We start from the raw sequence: 18,330 nt of genomic DNA on the forward strand, positions 1-18,330 counted from the left end.
GTAATGAATTTCACTGTTAATTGAATCTGATACAACCATTAATCAATAAGTATGAGTTTGTTTGTCCAAATGAAAACTGCTCTTTGGACCCTGTGCAATGTTTTGACAATGGTAATTGCCACTGCTGTACTTCTCTTTAAAGTTAAGACAATACCATGTATACCATATCATTCTCATTGCATTTTATATTTCTCGAATATCCTGTGCTGACCTACAATGTTTAAATTGTATATCCATAGAATTAACTCGTTACTCTGTTGCCAAGAGAGTTCCGGTGTATGCCATCTCCATGGTGGGAATGGGACACCTTTTTTATTGTGAAAAGGTGTTAATACTTATTTCCCATTCTGTCTCTGTGGTTCTTAATTGCCACTTTAGTCGCTGAACCACAGAATATTATGCTAGAGAAATGCATACGTATGCAACGTTTATACATATTTCCATCATTAGTGATAGTGTTGTATGTGAGGTTGTGGTTCTTTCAAGTGGTAATAATCACTTGACGATAAACGTTGTCTCGTCGTCCCAGGTTCCAGTACATCATGCCTACCATTCTACGTATCTACACCCACCATCAGTCTAATCCTCTCGTCTGCAGGAGCATCGAGGTACACCAATAAAGAGTATTCCAGAAATTACCTCTAATTCACTTCATTAGAGAGAAAAAAACAACGAAACCTGTACATGGTTGCATGCGCGATTGGTCACATTTAAAAAAAAAAATCCATTCGGTGCACTTTCCAACCTCCCAGCACATCTGTAGCCCAACGCATGATACCACACATACAACTGTATATTTTATTATGGTTGCATTCCATTGTTAGTGTGGTTTTGTATTTGTTTTTTATTTGAATTCCTAAAACTGAATGATAATAGCTGTTGTCCTTTTGTATATATCTTGTGTGTGCATGTGTTCACTTTGGATGTAGGGGCAAGATTCACATGTGCCATTACACACTATACACAGTCACATTTGAGTCAGTAATATGAGTTGTTCGGTTTGGTTTTGCTACTATGCACACTGCTTTCACTCATAATGTTTTGCAGTAGTAGCAAAGTATCCTTGTGCTCTTCTTTGGGATATGTCTCAAATTTGTCTGCAGTTAGTTCTCGGAAATGTTCAATAAACTTGAAATCATAATCTTTAGTAAATTTCTTTTTCATATCAAGAAATGCTTGCAGTAGCACAATATGCATAGAAATGATAGGAAGAAAGAAGACTCCTTACAGTGTACATAAGTGCAGAAAAAGTCTGATTCTACATCACATTTAAATCGGCCGTAAGTAAAGCTACACAAATTGTTTGATTTTCATCAAAATCAAACATACTCTACATGTTGTATGGTATTAAAGGCAGTTCAGAGATTTTTATGTTTTGCACGTTTTCACAAACAAGTGGCTTGGGTTCCAACAACACACACGTTGGTTGTGCGCAAGAACAGTATAGCATTCACATTTGGTTGACTATCTAGCAGTTATAGCCCCTTTCCCACACAGTCAAAAAAAGAAAAGAAAAAAAGGATCATCATTGCTGGGTTATTATAAATCTACATTGATTTGATGTGAAGGACACAATTATTCATTCTAGTGAAACATTTCAAGTTAGCAAATTCATGTGCAGGCCATGTTCAGGGCGAGTTTTTTTTTTGTTTTTGTTTGTTTGTTTGTTTGTTTGTTTTTTTTTTGGGGGGGGCAATGATACAAGTGATACAAGGGGTATTGGTCCACGTACTTTCCCCAATTTAGGTGTGAAGTGAAAACATGTGATTCTTTGAAATTCTATAGTATTTTCATTTTCAGACTGAATCTGACAAAACTTCTGCCATTCCATTTGTCTGGCTTAACTCCAGTTATTAATTGTGATGTAACCGTCTTCACATGTCTTCAAATGTTTATGATTTTCTTTTCTCTACTTCTTTTTTTTTTGTCAACTGCGAATTTTTTAGACCTTTATCATAAACAAAATATTGTTTTCATGGCATTTTTTTTTTTCTTTTATTATGCTGGTCACTGTGAAAATTCCTATGATACTGCAAAAGTGAAAACATGTACACATATACTTTTTCATGCAGGGCCAATTGCACTTAACTCTAAACATTTATGATATATTGAATATGAGTGTTTCTCTACATATACTCCCCCCCCCCCCACACACACACACATAGAAAAAAAATATGTATATGTTTACACTTTTTGAGTGTGAAATTTTGAAAAAGAAAATCCATATCACAAAATATTCCATATTGACATATGTTGTGTGTAATTTTGATGAGTTGAGTTTGTATGGCTTCAGTTTCCTCTCCCTTGCATGCAGATATTTTGTTTTCCCCTTCCGTTCCTCCATATCTCCCAGGTGAAGGTGAAACTGAGATCACTCTCTCACCTGCTTAGTCATGAAAGTGTGGAATGCTGCATGCTTTGGTATGCAACCTTGGTTGTTGTTTTTTTCGTCCATCATTTTTCTCTGTGTAAGTTTGATGCTGTACCTTCTTATTGTGGTTTTTTCTTTTGGTATTATCAGTTCTTCATAAAGCAGAGTAAAAGAAAAAAAGTCTTTCATTTAGCCCTTTTGCCTTCATATATACATGTAATTCAAGTTCAACTTGTTTAATTTCATCTTCAACAAATTGAGGATTCAATGAAATATTTGGGTATATAAATAATGACTCAAAATTAGCATAACATAACAATAACATGTATTAAAGACACAGGTAATTGTTAACAGAGATGCAAATAAATGCTATATCTTTTTGGTAAACTCCGAAACAAAGTTGCTGGAAATGTAGGGGACTGCTAAAAAGCAGAGCTGTGTTTTAATAGGTCACAGCATTTTCAAGAGCCTCATCATTGCTAAAGTTATCTTTTGCTAAACTTATTTCAAATTGCCAACCCATGTAGAAGATTAAAGTTCCTGTTTCTCTATTAAGTTGGGTAATTTATCACATTTCTTCTTGATTATGTGCAGATTTTAATGAACTTAACCATTTTGATCTTTCTCAAATATAATCTAAGATGTGCAGTGAGATTTCCACTTTCACAATGAAAGATGATAGTATCTGCTGCAAAGTTCAACTGGGACTTGCTTACAAAGTCTTGTCCTCAATCAATTTGGCTATTTTCACATGCATTACAGATTAATGATGTGATGTCTGAAAATGGTTGTATGTTTGCATGTCATGAGCAATGCATGGAATGAAGAGTAATATGTAGTAGTTGCATACTTTAGGACTAGAAAGAAACCATAGCCTTCAAGATGTCACAGTTCCCCATAGAGTCAATATACTGTAGATCTAGTGTCATGAAATGTGATTTTTCAGTCGCTCTCAAATGCACAATTTTGAGCTTTAGTAAATTGCTGTTGAAAATTCAAACAATTACATAAAACATTACGAAACAATGATTTTGTGCCAAATAGAAAGGACATGATCAGCCAGATTTGCATGTAAATAATTGCTGTGTTGTCATAAGTTATGAAAATGAATTTATTCTTAATAGTTTCTGATCCTTAACAGAATGACTTATCAATTAAGACATGGATTAATATTAATAAATCAAACTTGATCCCATGTATCTATCCCAGAGCTCTGCATTTGCACATCGTATTAGAATGTTTGAGTGAAGCATACATGTCGCATCAAATATTTCTTTGCCCTTTTCTTGCAATAACGGAGAATATATATTGTCATTTTCCTGATAGTACGTGTGTCGTCAGTTCTACATCTTACACATGAAGCCGTTCATCCTGCAGCTGTTTGGGAGTGCGGCCCCCATCTTGAAGGCTGGCTCTGATGAGGCACCCAACCCCCTCAAGGTCCGGCATCTGTTTGCTCTTTAACCCTTTGTATACCACATTAATCTCCCGTCAACTGATATGTGTGCAAGATTTGTGCACATTTGATTCATCGATACAGAAATGGTTAAGGGGAATGAAACCCAAATAAATGTGGATTGAGTGAATACAGCAATATCAGTAGAACACATCAGTGAAACTTTGAAGAAAATCGGGCGATCGGTTCAAAAGTTATAAATTCTAATGAAAATTTTGGTGCAGCCATCACTGGATGAGAAGACTACTGCAGTTTGTGACAACACATATGAAGTGAATATAAAAAAGATCAACAAAATTTTATTTATTTTCTTTTTTAGTGAAAGGTACACATGCCCTTAACTTGTTATGACATACTATGTTAAGGGGAATGTTATTCCCCTGCTTTCGGAAAGAGGTAAGTTGGTACTTTTTCACTCTGCTAGAAAAAAGAAAATGTGTTGAATTCTTTTTTTTCATATTTTGTTTATATAATTTTTGTGTGTGTTATAGTCCATGACTCTTTATTTCATTCAATATTTGATGGGAATGCTTGAATTGTGAGAAGTAGGTACCTCTATGAACCTTTTCTCATGATGAGATATACGGTAATCTGCAGTAGATGTAAACACATTATATGAGAAGCATAGGGTGGATAGCTTCAAAGATGCTACATTGAATGCTTTCTTGCGGTAAAATGCTGGCATCGCAGGACTTGCTGCCATAACCAACCCCCTTCACCTCTCATCTCTCTACTGCTGCTTCTGATTTCATGAATTGACATCGCATGCAGCTAACAAGCTGCATTCAATTCACTCTTGCGTGATGAATACTTAGGGCCCGATATACTGTAATCGATGTAATCATATACATACAAAACACCACATAGCAACCATGATTGGGTATGCTCTGAGAGTGCCTTACTTCCAGCATACTTTTTTGGGTAGTAGTTATTTTTCACATTTTTGTTGTTACCCAACTGAAATTGTGTTTGCCTAGTACTACCGTGTTATTTCACACATTTCTAATGTATTTGCCTCCATCTAAGAGTAAAAATCAGCAGTCAAACAGAAACTATGTTTTAGCTTTAACAACCATTTTCCATTTTTTCTCTCATGCCCCAGGTCTCTGCCAAGGTTCTCTTCAAGCTTCTACTCTCTCTGGAGAAAGACAGCAAGGATTCCCTTGATCTCCTTGAGCTGGTCACGGGAGACAAGCCAATGAAGACTCTGGTAAGGAGAACAAAAAAGTGTGTTGAAGCTACCATAGGTGTGGCAGGAAGGTAACTTGATAAGACTGGCTGATGCATCCTTTTTTTTTAGGACAAGCAGGTAAGATGAGGCCTTCTCAAAGCTCATATTAGCCTGTTGAGGACGAACGGACTTTGCTATAACATGCATTTCCCTGCCCGAGTATCCTCGGGACTTGTCTTATGCAGGTTAAGGGAGAAGGCAACTTGCTGAAACTCACCTAGTTGCCTTTGTTAGGTTGAGAAGGCAACTTTTCTTAACTCCCTCAAGCACTTTTTATGATGGGAGACAAGAGGGCAACTTGTCAAAACTTGCCAAGGCGCCTCATTTAGGATGAGGTGACTAGCCCAGCTGGTAGCAAACTGAAATCTGTGTGATTATTTTGATGGGTTAAATTTTTTTATAATTTTCAGTCATCACTGAAAACATCGGAAGTGTTTAAGCTGAAAATATGTATCGATATAGCAGTTTGTGGTTCAATCACGCAATTGTAATAACACACCAAAAATAATGTTACATTGAATTTTGTTGCACTTAGGGTGTTCCCCTTGAATGGTTCCCGATTATTGAGTGAGCACTGTAGTCTATGAACTACACATCCAGGCAGCTACTGTACAAGTGTAAGAGAACTCTGCAGTAAGTCATGGTGGGCTGTAATCTGTTCTGCTCTCTGTTTTTCCTTTCATATTGCTCACCAGGATTTCTGTTACAACAATGACCCGCTTGCGACGTTCAACATTCCAGAAGCCATCAGGCTGTGCGTGGTGGTCGTCGCCTACGCCCCAGAGTCCGTGCGCAGTGCTCAGATGTTGGTAAGTTTGGGCAAGAGGACTTTTTTTGATGACATGATTGGATTGAGTGATGTCTGTTTGTGTGTATTATGTGTGTGTCTGTCCGTGTTTCTGTGTGTGTGTGTGTGGTGTGTCTCCATGTGTGTGTTTGTGTGTGTGTGTATGTGAATGTATCTGTCTGTCTTTGTGTGTTTCTTCATCCAAACTCAAATAAACATGTTTTCAAAATAAATTCTATTGTTTATTTGCACCAGTGTATTTCTTTTTTTTTTTTGGGGGGGGGGAGGGGAGGGGGGAATGGGATCTGCAGAAGTTACTAACCATGAAGCATTTGTTATTTTGCATTAAAATGGATATTCAGTGGTGGCATTATTGAATTTTTGCATAACCCTGAGCTGTTACCTGCTGACATCCAAATTAATGCAGAAATGAAAAATTTATAGTGTTTCAGTGGTTGTGCAGTGGGAAAATAATCACAATCATTGAAGGTGTTAGATCTTTTTCTTAAATCTTTGTAATGTTTTTCCGTGTTTTCCCCCATCCCCCAACCCACCCCACCAGAGTGTTCTGGATGCCATCGTACCCCTCTACCTGCAGCACTTGAAAGACCAAACAAAGAGGAGAGACAACCCAAGTGCCGCCAAGTCGGAGACGACGGCCATCTCCAACCTAGCCGTCACCATCAAGGCACTCATTGTCGGCGCGGAGAACCTCGCAAGGTTTATTTCCTGCTCCAATTTCCTGTCTTTTCTCTCTCTCTCTCTCTTTCTCTCACTCTGTAGTCTACTGTATATGCCATATATTTAGTGAGTATAATTTTTTTGCAAATTGGAATTTCCCAACAATTTTGCAAGTGGTTGAATTTGTGTTCGTGGAGTACAGCAATGGATGGAAAAATGTGTGTGTGCACGTCACATTCTTGTCAGGATCAGAGTTAATATTTTTGAATTCGTAAAATGCACCTGACTCATGAAATTTGCAGAAAAAAAAATGCAAAATATACAATGTATACAGTATCTTTCTATCTGTCTGCCTACATGTATCTACAACTTTATGAGTTAAAATGTTCACAATGTTTTTATTTTTGCCAATATCGCGAATCGCCGTTGAACCCTGAAATTTACATGCAGCCATAAAAACTTGCCAGAAAGAGTGCCACATAAAGATATCATTTACCAAGAACAAAAAGAAAAGAAAGAAAGGAATTAAGCCATGCCTACACACAATTAGTTACTACTGGTACTGCGTAGTGGAAGAAATATGTATAACAGACATGCAAACACTAGTGTTGGACTGGGATGCATTGTGTGGCACTATATTCTCTGTCACTGATGCACCCACCAAGCAGTGCAGAAGTAGTAGTGGAAGCAGTCGGTTATGCACGACTATCAATGTGACAGGGATTTCTACTTGCTACTGGATCTGATGGTGGTTATCTTTGTTTTCCCATACCATTCCCCACCTGTACCCACCCCCTTTTCCCCACCTGCTACTGGTGTATAGGAGCACCAGCGGACCCAGTCGTAAGATCGAGACCTCCAACGTGGCGGCCAGCTTCAAGAGCTCCTCCAACTCGCAGCAGAGCTCCATCCGCAAGCACAACTCCCGCAAGTCGGGCATCAACAACAGCAACATCGACCTTGGCGACGAGGACATGCGTGAAGACTTCAAGTTCAGGTGAGCAGCCTCGGTGGTCTTCGCCCTCTTTGTTGAAACGCTCCTCTTGCATGGCTCACAGATAATCTGTGTCTGCCGCTGTTTATTTATCTCTTTATTTGTTAGGAATATCTGTGATATGACATTTTATGATTTATTTAATGTACAATGTAGGTGACGAGTCTGAGTTGAGTGTATACGACAGGATTTTGCTGTGGCGGTTGAGGCAAATGTTGATACAACTGGAATAAGCACTTTTTGCCTCCTATTTATGGCAATACATGCTGTGCATTTCTATGTATGAAAGAACAAATAAGGCAACACTCTAATGTTGATCACAAACTTGGCAAATAGTGAAAAATCAAGGATGCTCATCATCAGATGTTTGTCCTGGCGGTTTGATCTGCAGGTACAATGATGACCGCGTCCAGCGCCGCTACGAGGACGATTCTGAAGAGTCGGAGACGATGAACGAGTTCTGCAAGCCGAGAGACATGCTCCTCAGCGTGGTGTCTGAGTTCTACTGCCACGGGCTGGCACGGCTCAAGGAACTGAGACCCGTCGCCGAGTCCAGGACCCACAGCCAGACAGAGATCCTGGACCAGAAATGCCATATGGTGAGTGCATGGACTTAGTTTTTTACCATGTCTTACAAAGATGTGATTACATCCCCTTATCTCCAAATGCCACTTGGTTAGTTCCTTTGAATGGTTATTTACATATTTCTGACCATAAATGTTACAGTCATCATCAAACATCACCATTTAAAGTCCATTTTTCCCACTTTATGGGGTTGGACAGTTCATTTCCTCAATGGCTCTTCTCCATGCTGTCCTGTAAGCTGGGTCAATGTAGGTAATATTAGATGGTGAGGGAACTTTATCAACTTGGCTGTTATTGTTTCATTATAATGTCTTGGGGGATTTGATGCCATACATTTCTCTTTTTCAGGAAAAGCTCAGTCAGTCTCTTTCCTTGATTAGCTACAAGGAGTTTTGTGAGCCAGAATCGCCACATGGTGGTTTTCACTGTTGTGCTTATCAACTTGTACTTGTAAGACTAATTTGAAACTGGTCAGGAATTGCCCTTTAAAGAAGCAGGGACAACTTTGTCACTGACAGCATTTTTCATACTTTGTAAATACTGATTTGTCTGCAGATACAAAGAAAGGAGCAGTATGGTAAATTTGTATTCCCTTTGCCCTTGTTAGCATCAAACGACATACTTGATTTGAAGCGAAATTCTCTCAAAACACAATGCATATGTGTGTGTGTGTGTGTTTGTGTGTGTACTTTGTCTACAATACTGTATTGTAGAAAATGATGCATCTCTCAAATTATCTCTTCTTCGTCGTATCCAACATCTGGTGATCTACGTAGTCAAATTATGGTATGAAGACTTTGACAGGCAAATCCTTGCTTTTGATAGCTTGTGATAAAAAGCTTCATACTCTTTAGATATTGACATTGAGCATCCATTATCATTACTAATCATTTTTATCTGATTGTACTTGATTTGCTCCACCCTACCAGCGAGTGGCGGAGGTGGCATTGACACTGCTGAAAGTTGCTCCTCACGATCCTGTTACTATGGGATGCAAGGGGCTCCAAAGGTAAGTTACAATTGTACCATGGGTAGTTTCTTTTCTTATTTAAGTTATATTACCCATCAAATCACTACATGTATTTTCATCCATTCTACATACTTTCTGTGAACAATTGTGAATACAATTAGGACTACCCCACAGAGAATATGAAATAACTTGTTTTTTTTTTTTAAAGTTGATTTGTGCACCACATTACAGAGAGATTAGGACCTGCATTAAAGTAATGTATACAAATCTTGTAGTAATGTGTACAAGATAAGTGTTCCCTATGAGAAGGAGCTTTTACACTTTTATATTCTTTGTACCAGGTGCTGGAACATTGTTATCAGGTTATCAGACTCTTGTGAATAAAAACATGGTGATTTAGCAAACCAAATAGTAAACTTACAAGGGAGGAGAATAGGGAGATAGAAACGGGGAGAATCAGTAGATATAATGTAGATGTACAACCAAAACAGTGTAGTTCATAGATGAATATATACATGTAGAGGTCGACAAATACAAATGTATATGGATGTAGTATGTACAGCGTGATAAATTCATAATTACATGCATACGTTGTACCTGTATAATGGTACATACATATAATATTTCACTTATTGGTAGATAGATAGATGGAAAGATAGAGAAACAAATTGACAGATACAATGTAGATGGATATTAGTAAAGATAGAGAATAAGATTAAGATGCAGTCATGATTATAGAGCTAATATATTTTCCAAGCAGCTATCTATTTAGAAGGTGCCATGCTCAGATGCATGTAACTTGTCGTGAGAATTGGGTACCATGCATGGGACACAACTGTTCTCCCCCCCCCCCCCCCCCCCCCCCCCCCGATTGACGGCACACAGATACATCACGAAGATGATTCCGCTGACAGACTGGTCCAATCAGGATCTCCGCCCCGCCCTCATCACTCTCCTCAAGAGGCTGGACAAGCTCTTCCAGAAGATCCACAAGAAGCCAACCCTGATGGTAAGTCAGTCACTGATCATCACTGGTAGGATGCGGTTGCCATGACAATCAGAGAGCAAGATGAAACAGAGGAAGTTTGTCCAAATGAATGAGTGTTGAAAGTCATCACCTCTCCATGTTGAAATTTGCAAGTACCATTACTCGCATCGTCCTACCTCAAATCAGAGTTGAATTGGAGCTGCGTGATGCCCATTGGGTTTTACGTTTTAAATTCTAGCCATCAAAAAAAAAGGGGGGAAGATGTACAACTGTTAATATCGTCGGTTGGGAAAGGTAAGGCTGTCAAGTGCCACTGTATAACCCTATGGTGTTAGTGGCACCTTAAAGGGAAGATAAACCCCAAGAACAATGTGGATTGAGTGAAAGCAGCAACATTAGTAGAACACATCAGTGAAAGTTTGAAGAAAATCGGACAATCGATGCAAAAGTTATGAATTTTTAAAGTTTTGGTGTTGGAACCGCTGGATGAGGAGACTACTAGAGGTTATGACGTATGAGTGGACTACAACATCAAGAAAATATAAAGAAAATACTACAAAAATCCATTTTTCATGAAAATTACAAATTCCATCAACTTGATATTGACATATGTTAAGGGTAGCATTATTCCCCCAGCTTTCTGAAAGCGGTTGGTCCACTGCTCTTTCATAATTCTAGAAAAGTGAATTTTTGTTGAATATCCCTTATATTTTCTTTGTATTGTTGTCCACTAATACGTCATATCCTCTAGTAGTCTCCTCATCCAGCGGTTCCAACACCAAAACTTTAAAAATTCATAACTTTTGCATCGATTGTCCGATTTTCTTCAAACTTTCACTGATGTGTTCTATTAATGTTGCTGCTTTCACTCAATCCACATTGCTCTTTGGGTTTACCTTCCCTTTAAGGACCTTTTCTTTCTCAACCGGCGATATGTTGAGAATTCAATCATTTATTGTGGACAGTGCCGCCAATGCCTTTCCCTTGGCACCTCTTTTGGGATGGGGGGGGGGGTGTTAGGGGGGTGGAAGGGTTAAAGGTAGGGGATACCTTTTACAGACCTCACAAATGCAGCGAAACATTAGATATGAACCTCAGGGGAATTGTTTAGGCCACTGCTGAGAAATTTGGAAGTCAACAGTTATCTACAATTTGAATAATGCACAAAACTCAACTACTCAGTAGTTCTGTGTGTCAGCCACACTTGAGCCTTTTTGTTGCAGTCTTCTGTATTTTTTTATCTATAAACACAAATCTAAAAGTATAAGAGCTGATATAATAACATATAGACTGTGTGGCAAGAATGTATATAGAAATGTTTGTAAGTTTTGATGAACTTTCTTCACAAAATATACATGATGGACACACATGCAGTGCATGGGTTTGCAAAGGTAGCCTAGTAATGTACTGGAATTTACTGTGAGCCCCGAAAAAAATTCAATTCAAAATCTAACGGTCAATAAAAATGTACTAAATGTTACCTTCCACTTTCAATACTTTATGGGAGTTTCTAAAATGATACTCTCTTCAACATATAAACTCTTCATTTAAGGCATGCAAATTGGATTCCCTACCTTTAAGGAAATATCTCGGCTCCCCTCCATATCAGATTAATTAAGGTAATGTCATCTCTTCTCTCCATCATCTCTCCAGCGTCACATGGACTGGGAGTCCGCTGCCAACTTCCTGAAGGGAATCTACGTCACGCTGACCAGACAGAGCATCATCAGCCACCTGCCTCACCTCAAGGTAAGTCTGCTGATCGATGCGCACCAGCTCCCTTTTGCCATGTCCATGCTTAATGCGTATGAAGAGTTTGATTGCGAAACGAGTATGTATGCATTGTTTTATTTTGGGCCACCACATTTCTTTTTCAGGCCACCAAATTCTTAGATTTAAAGATGATAGTGGTCTGAACGGGCTACCAGAGATCAGAAAACAGTTAGTGTTGAGCCCTACTACAAGCATCAATGGCTTTATAGTACATTGGCACTTAGAAAAGTGAAATGCAAATTCTGTCTGATAATGTCTCAACCCAGTTACATTGGATAGGTGAGATGCTAATTCTGTCTGATGATAATTTCCTTTCCCCATACAGTCTCTGCTCAACATCTGCCTGGCCCTGCTCCTGTGCGACGGGTCGGCACCAGGGGGCGCTGACGGTCTCCAGCTGCTCAACGTGGCGTCGTCCGGCGGCGTGCGTTTCACCCCTCCTCCGGTCTTCTGCTCAGCCGTGGTCCGACTCGTGGCCATGCAGATGCACTGTATGAAGGTCAGCACAAGGCGTTCCGTGCCACATTCGGTCTCCCCCTCCCAGCCCCCACCCCTCTCCCTTTTTATGTGGTGTCGCAAAGGTCATTAGAGTGATCGAGAGATCGAGCCAGATGTTACACCATGGTAGATTTCAGTCATCGTAGGCGACTAAATTAGATTGTTGCGCAGTAGAGTTTGGTTCTGTTTTGCGTAGACAATAGCAACTTGTTCTTTTTTTTTTCCCTCCTCACTTCCAGCACATACAAACATTGAATACCTAGTGACAGTAAGGCATGTTTGCCTTCAGTTTTTCATTTTTTTCTCTTTTAAATGAGAATAGTTTCCTTTGTCATGACATAGAAAGAGATTGTTGTGCATTATAGGCTGTAGTCTGACATTTTACATTAAGATCTTTTAACATTGCCTGTACTTGTACTGTAGCGTGATAGTCAGTTTTCCCCATTTTTCAAATGTACAAACACAGAGGCCCCACAGGTGTGTGTCTACGATACTTTATTGAAATGCCTATTTCATGCGTCCGGTGCACGACTGTGGTGATTTTGAAAAAAAGTAAAGCTTGATGCTCAACAAAATTTCCTGTGAGGCAGCTTTAATGTGTACTTTTGCCTGTCTTTGAATTACTGCTCCTATCTGCTGTGATGATATCAAGGATCTCAATATCAAGACGAGTCAAATATCAGCTGAAACTCTTTGCATTCCAAGTGTGCCATATTCTGTAATTCATACAAATTTCGACTGATATTCACAAAATAAACGACACACAAAACCATTGCCTCCCGTAACGAAACTGCAGTTTATGTCATCTAATACAAAGTGACAATACTTTTTTTTCATTTCATTGTAGTTCTCAGATTACAAATTAAACCCACCACAAAATAAATGGCATACTGTAAATGTGGAAATTTTCATGGTGTTGAAATTTTGTGCAACCAGAAACTAGCGCAAAAATAAAAGCACATAAATATTTTTGCTTGCCATATGTTCCAGTAGATGATGTCTTGATTCCGCGGAATTAAAAACACGCGAAACTTATCTTACCTGGCCGTGCACGAAAAATTAGTCCAGCAAAAATATCCACTTTTACAGTATACAGAAAATACTGGCATAAATCATGTAGTAATGCATGTATTTATGAGAAAATGTTTGCGTGATATATGAGGTACATTGTATGAGCAGCATAATATTTTAGTACAACAGGTCAGTGTGATATTCTTCAAAAGTGTGTTCAGCGCAACAGCGTAATAATATTCTGATCTAGAAGACTGCCTTGTTGGCTGTGTGTTCAGTAGTGTACGCATAACATGCTTGCTGTATAAACATGTGATCATATTAAGAACTACTCTTTTCTAAATTGCAGTGAATAGGGTTCTAAGTGTATACTTTTTCTTCATCAGAGTTTATATTTAATGCTTATGACTAGCGTATATTCAAACTGTCTTCCGCCATTCATATGTCAAAAATTGCATGCAGTATTATTTAGTTTTTACTGACTGAGCTTCAGCTTTTCATCTATTAAAAAAACAAAAATGTTCTACTTCATTACATGAATGAAAGTTTCTATTAATCGATTTTCAAATGAATGGCTTTGCATCTAACATGGATTAGCCATAAGGATAGTGTGAATAAAAGCTGTAGAATTGTATTTCAGATAATTCAATTCAAGCTTCAATTGTATTTTCAGATAATTTTTTTGTTCTTTAAGAGTTCTGTGTGTAGAATTTCACCTTTCTTATATGCGATGTACTCCACAAGCTAGCAGAAGAAGTGACTTGCATTCTGACCAAGATTGTTTTCGCGTATTCGTGTCCAATAGAGCAGTGTTTGCTAATGCCAAAGTAGTTGTAGCTGTAACACTTAGTCTTAACTCACATAATGCCAACAAGTTGCTACCGTGTTGCTCGGTCTGTGAACATGGCTGTGTATGAAAGCTTAGGTCGCCATTTTTTTTCCCCCTACATCACTTAACAATTTGAACTTGGAGCAATATCGCAGTTGCCGTTGCCAACAGCCAGACCAATGACCAGTTTGCGGTGATTACTTTTTTGTTGTTGCTGTGGTGTGACCAATTATCAGAACATTTGATTGTCATCTTTGCCAGCAGAAAACAGAGCCGTGAAATGCTGCTGTAATGCCAGAAACGTTTGTGGCATGAAATTTTCGCAAATTGGAGCTGCTGGCCTTTTTTTGCGGCGTGAAACTTTCGCAAATCGGGGATTGGCATTCAATGCATTGGGTACGCACACACACAAACTTTCACGTTCATTTTGATTTCGTGAATCTTGGCTCCTCACGATATTCACAGAAATTTCATGCACGCGAGAATTTCTGGTCTTACAGTTTATGAGGATGAAAGCAGCCATGTTGTAAAATGCATAACTTCGCGTAAAAACCAAGAGAAGGATAACTCTTGTGCATGTGGGATCGTGGCAAGGCTAACATTTTGGAAATACTGCCTTCAAAACAATTGTAGGTTCAGAGCGACAAGAGATATCTGTAAGCTTACGTACATTATTGGCCATTGACATCTCTACCTCCTTGACTCCCTTCTGCATGGATGACATCACTTGCTTGTTGAGAGTCCTTACCGCTTTTATTATATGATAGGAGAGGTGGTACACGCACGGATAAGATTATGTCATCAAGAGGTGTATGATTTGGTGAAAAAGAATACTCCTATCCTGTACATATGTACTGTATACGCCAAATATTTTGTAAGGTTTATATTTTTGTGAATATCACGAATCGGATGCTGTTCGCAAACTTAAAAACACAAAAATATGAACCTTGATCTCAACATGAATGTGATGTGCAGGCATACTTATCTCCGTTCACCACTGCACTCCGCAATCCCGAATTAACAAGTCGTGAAATTGTTGGGAAGTCCCAATTTCCCCCCCCCCCAAAAAAAAAATAGACTCGCTTATGTGGCGTATACAGTATATATTTAAGTTTTTTCAGGTGTATGATTATTGCAGGCATGCCAGAAGTCACAAAGTACCTATACACTGTAATGATAGCTAATTCCAAAGAAATGTCGAATGTGTACGTTAAACATTTGAAATCAGGAAAACAAAGGTACATGTACATGTATGTGTACATGGTGATACTGACTTTCATTCAACACCATGGAGGATAAACTGTTAGAAAAATCATAGAACTGAAAACATCTGCAATCTGTAAATTAAAGATTTAACTACTTTGTTCCTGGCAGCTTGAGAGAAAAACATATAGCCACAAGATATAAATTTCCCCCACAATTTCGGTCATGTGTGATAATGGTAATGACGAAAGTATTTTAACCCTTTGAGGACGAGTCCCGAGTATACTCAGGCAAGCGTCTATGGGAAATGCGTGTTGTAGCAAAATCAAACTGTCCTCAAGGGGTTAAGGTACACGCGTACCATTTGTGTATTTTTTTTTTCACTCAGAGAATAGTTTATAATAAGTAGCTTTTTGTTGGTATTATCTCAGGCTTGTTTTCAACAAGGTTCTGAACTTCATAACAATTACATTAATTAGTCTATCAATTTTGGCACAGACTACAGGACTTCATAAAAGTGCAGCCATTCATCTTTCAAGCAACATGTACAATGTATCATGTGGTATGAAAGAGGTATTGACTCTTGAGCTCTTCAATTGTTAACCCTAACAATTTGGCTAAGGGAGAAAGGCGTTCAAGCTTTTGTGAGTTCTTCACAATCTGTGAAACGGCAATACCACGTTGATTCTTTTCTCTGTGGAGGAGTCACATTAAACACATACTGCGTCATGGCCAGATGAAGTTACTTCTTGGCCCAAAATGCCTGTGAGTGTTTCAGCGGTGTGTATGATTATCAAGGATGACTAATTTGAAAATAAAACTACCGTAAACCCAGAATCAACTGTTATAAGTAATAATGGCAGGCAGTGTAATGAAAAATCCTGTTATGGTCTGCTAGGGATCTTTCACACGGACTAAAGTCTCTTACCATTGCGATCATACATTTTCTTTTCTCGGTATCTTTATGTTTTCGTTCTCCTCTTTTTCCCCCTCCCCTAGTCATTATTGCCAACACCGCTTCGTTGTTTCATGATTGATTTGCTCTCATTAACAAGAAAAGAGTGCAGTTCTTTGCCTTTCCATGCTGTATCAGCTGACTTCACTGACACGCCGGAGAAGCACGGCATTCTTGAGACACGGTCAGGAATACCTTCAGCTCATCCCTGAGAACCAAACACACAATTTAACATTCAAGTTTGTGGTTGGTTCACTTTGTGGAGTGTGCTCAAAGACCTTGTGAAATAATGAACACAATTCAAAAAGCTGTGTCATGCCTGCAAGAGATATGGAAAAACAAAAATACAGAGCATTTTATATCAACTGGCAAATATTTTCAACCCTTCACTGATTTTCAAATCGATCATCTGCATTTGCAGGTTCATACCGAAAGTTGGTAACTAGCTGGCGTGACATTAAGCAGATTTTAGGGTTTTTTGGGGTATAAACATCATCAGAACCATTTATGACAATGCACTGCATTATACATTTTTATGTTTTGATATTCTTCAGACAAATTTGCCTTGTTTCAGAATTTCCACCTTTTGCCTTTTCACAGAAACTAAAAATGATTCCATGCAAAATCGTCCTGTTTCAGAGATAACTTACATGTACCTCTTACAGTCTCAAGAATGTTGTTGTTCTGTGCATTTCTCAACCTTCCTATGAGCTGAGCTAGAAATCTTGATATGTAAACAATAACTGTATTTTTCATAATCTATGACAGGGTGCGACAAGTTTTCCAAAAATGTTCTTACTTTGCTCATACATACACCAGTGTTTGACATGGCAGCAGAATCATCCAAATCCTCAGAATCACTGAATCAATAATTAATCCTTAAATTGGCAACATGATATAGACGATAGAAGCTTGTTTCTTTCTCAAATGTGTTGGATTGGATCTTTGTTTTTTATTTTGTGTCAATTGAATGCATTTGACCAGTAACATCTAAATCCTTCTCATATATAAAATATGTAGTGAAATTCTAGTTGCTAATTTGATGAGTACACGATCATAAATTCTGCCACAAAATTACCCCGGGACTTCATGGTCAATTCAAAAAAGAAAAGGAGAAGAAGAAGTAATGATTGTATGTAAAAGATCCGGCAGGAATGCATCAAAGTGAAAAGGAATCATGCATTTGCCAGAGGAGGGTGAACATACAATATGCCATCCTCTCCGAACTCACGAAAGTTTTCCTTTGCCGAGTGAATGAGGTGTCTGTAGTGGTGAGTTAGTCGCAGGCACTTGCATCCATCACACGCCCCTTTTCACCAACCAAACGAAAACCCACAAAAGTCTCACACAGTTTTTATTGTCGCACCCAGTCACCTTTCCACTTGCTTCTCTGCTGATCTGCTTTCATTCCACTCCATATGTTAAAAAAAAAAGAAAAGAAGAGAAAAGAAAAAATTGAACCAACCGAGTGAAAAGATTTTTTTTTTTTTCAAAAGCCACAAACTCTTTGTCTGTCGTCACACCGTGGATGTATATTTTTTTTTTCAACCCACTCTCATCACATTTGCGTCACAGCATCAATATTGGATGAAGCCCAAGGCAAGTGACAATCACTTTGTTTAGTGTCTGTTTGTTTGTCTGTTTGTTTGTTTGTTTGTTTGTGTGTATGTGTCTCGTCTGTCTGTAACTGTGTTGTTATGTCTATCCATCTTTTTGTCAGTTTCTGTGGATCTGATGCTTTTTTTTTCTTCCCACTCATGATCACCTTCAGCGGATAATGACCATGCATTTGACAAACAAGATTGGAGATTTTTTGTTGTTGTTTAATTATCTCCCCACCCTCAACTGGAGTGATCTATAACTGTAAGCAATAAACCTTGATGATGGTTTGGATGGTAATGCATTGCTACAAACTGCAAATAAGTTTTGCATCGAATTTCATGCATATATAATGAAAGTGCTTGCATGTATGATTATCGAATCCCAGTTTTAACATTT

At 38.5% G+C, this 18,330-nt stretch overlaps 1 protein-coding gene across 1 annotated transcript in view; it reads left to right on the top strand.

The window, feature by feature from the left end:
• LOC140244832 (protein unc-80 homolog) overlaps nt 1–18,330 on the top strand; it is a 138,355-nt gene that overhangs the window by 103,315 nt on the left and 16,710 nt on the right. The window contains exons 38-48 of the mRNA XM_072324444.1: nt 530–608; nt 3,698–3,811; nt 4,930–5,037; nt 5,754–5,867; nt 6,408–6,565; nt 7,350–7,523; nt 7,912–8,119; nt 9,035–9,114; nt 9,961–10,084; nt 11,717–11,812; nt 12,162–12,335. Coding sequence (XP_072180545.1) covers nt 530–608; nt 3,698–3,811; nt 4,930–5,037; nt 5,754–5,867; nt 6,408–6,565; nt 7,350–7,523; nt 7,912–8,119; nt 9,035–9,114; nt 9,961–10,084; nt 11,717–11,812; nt 12,162–12,335 — 1,429 coding nt within the window. The remainder of the gene's footprint in view (nt 1–529; nt 609–3,697; nt 3,812–4,929; nt 5,038–5,753; nt 5,868–6,407; nt 6,566–7,349; nt 7,524–7,911; nt 8,120–9,034; nt 9,115–9,960; nt 10,085–11,716; nt 11,813–12,161; nt 12,336–18,330) is intronic.

The sequence above is a fragment of the Diadema setosum genome, chromosome 21 (genome assembly GCF_964275005.1).
Source record: "Diadema setosum chromosome 21, eeDiaSeto1, whole genome shotgun sequence".
Taxonomy (NCBI): Eukaryota; Metazoa; Echinodermata; class Echinoidea; order Diadematoida; family Diadematidae; genus Diadema; species Diadema setosum.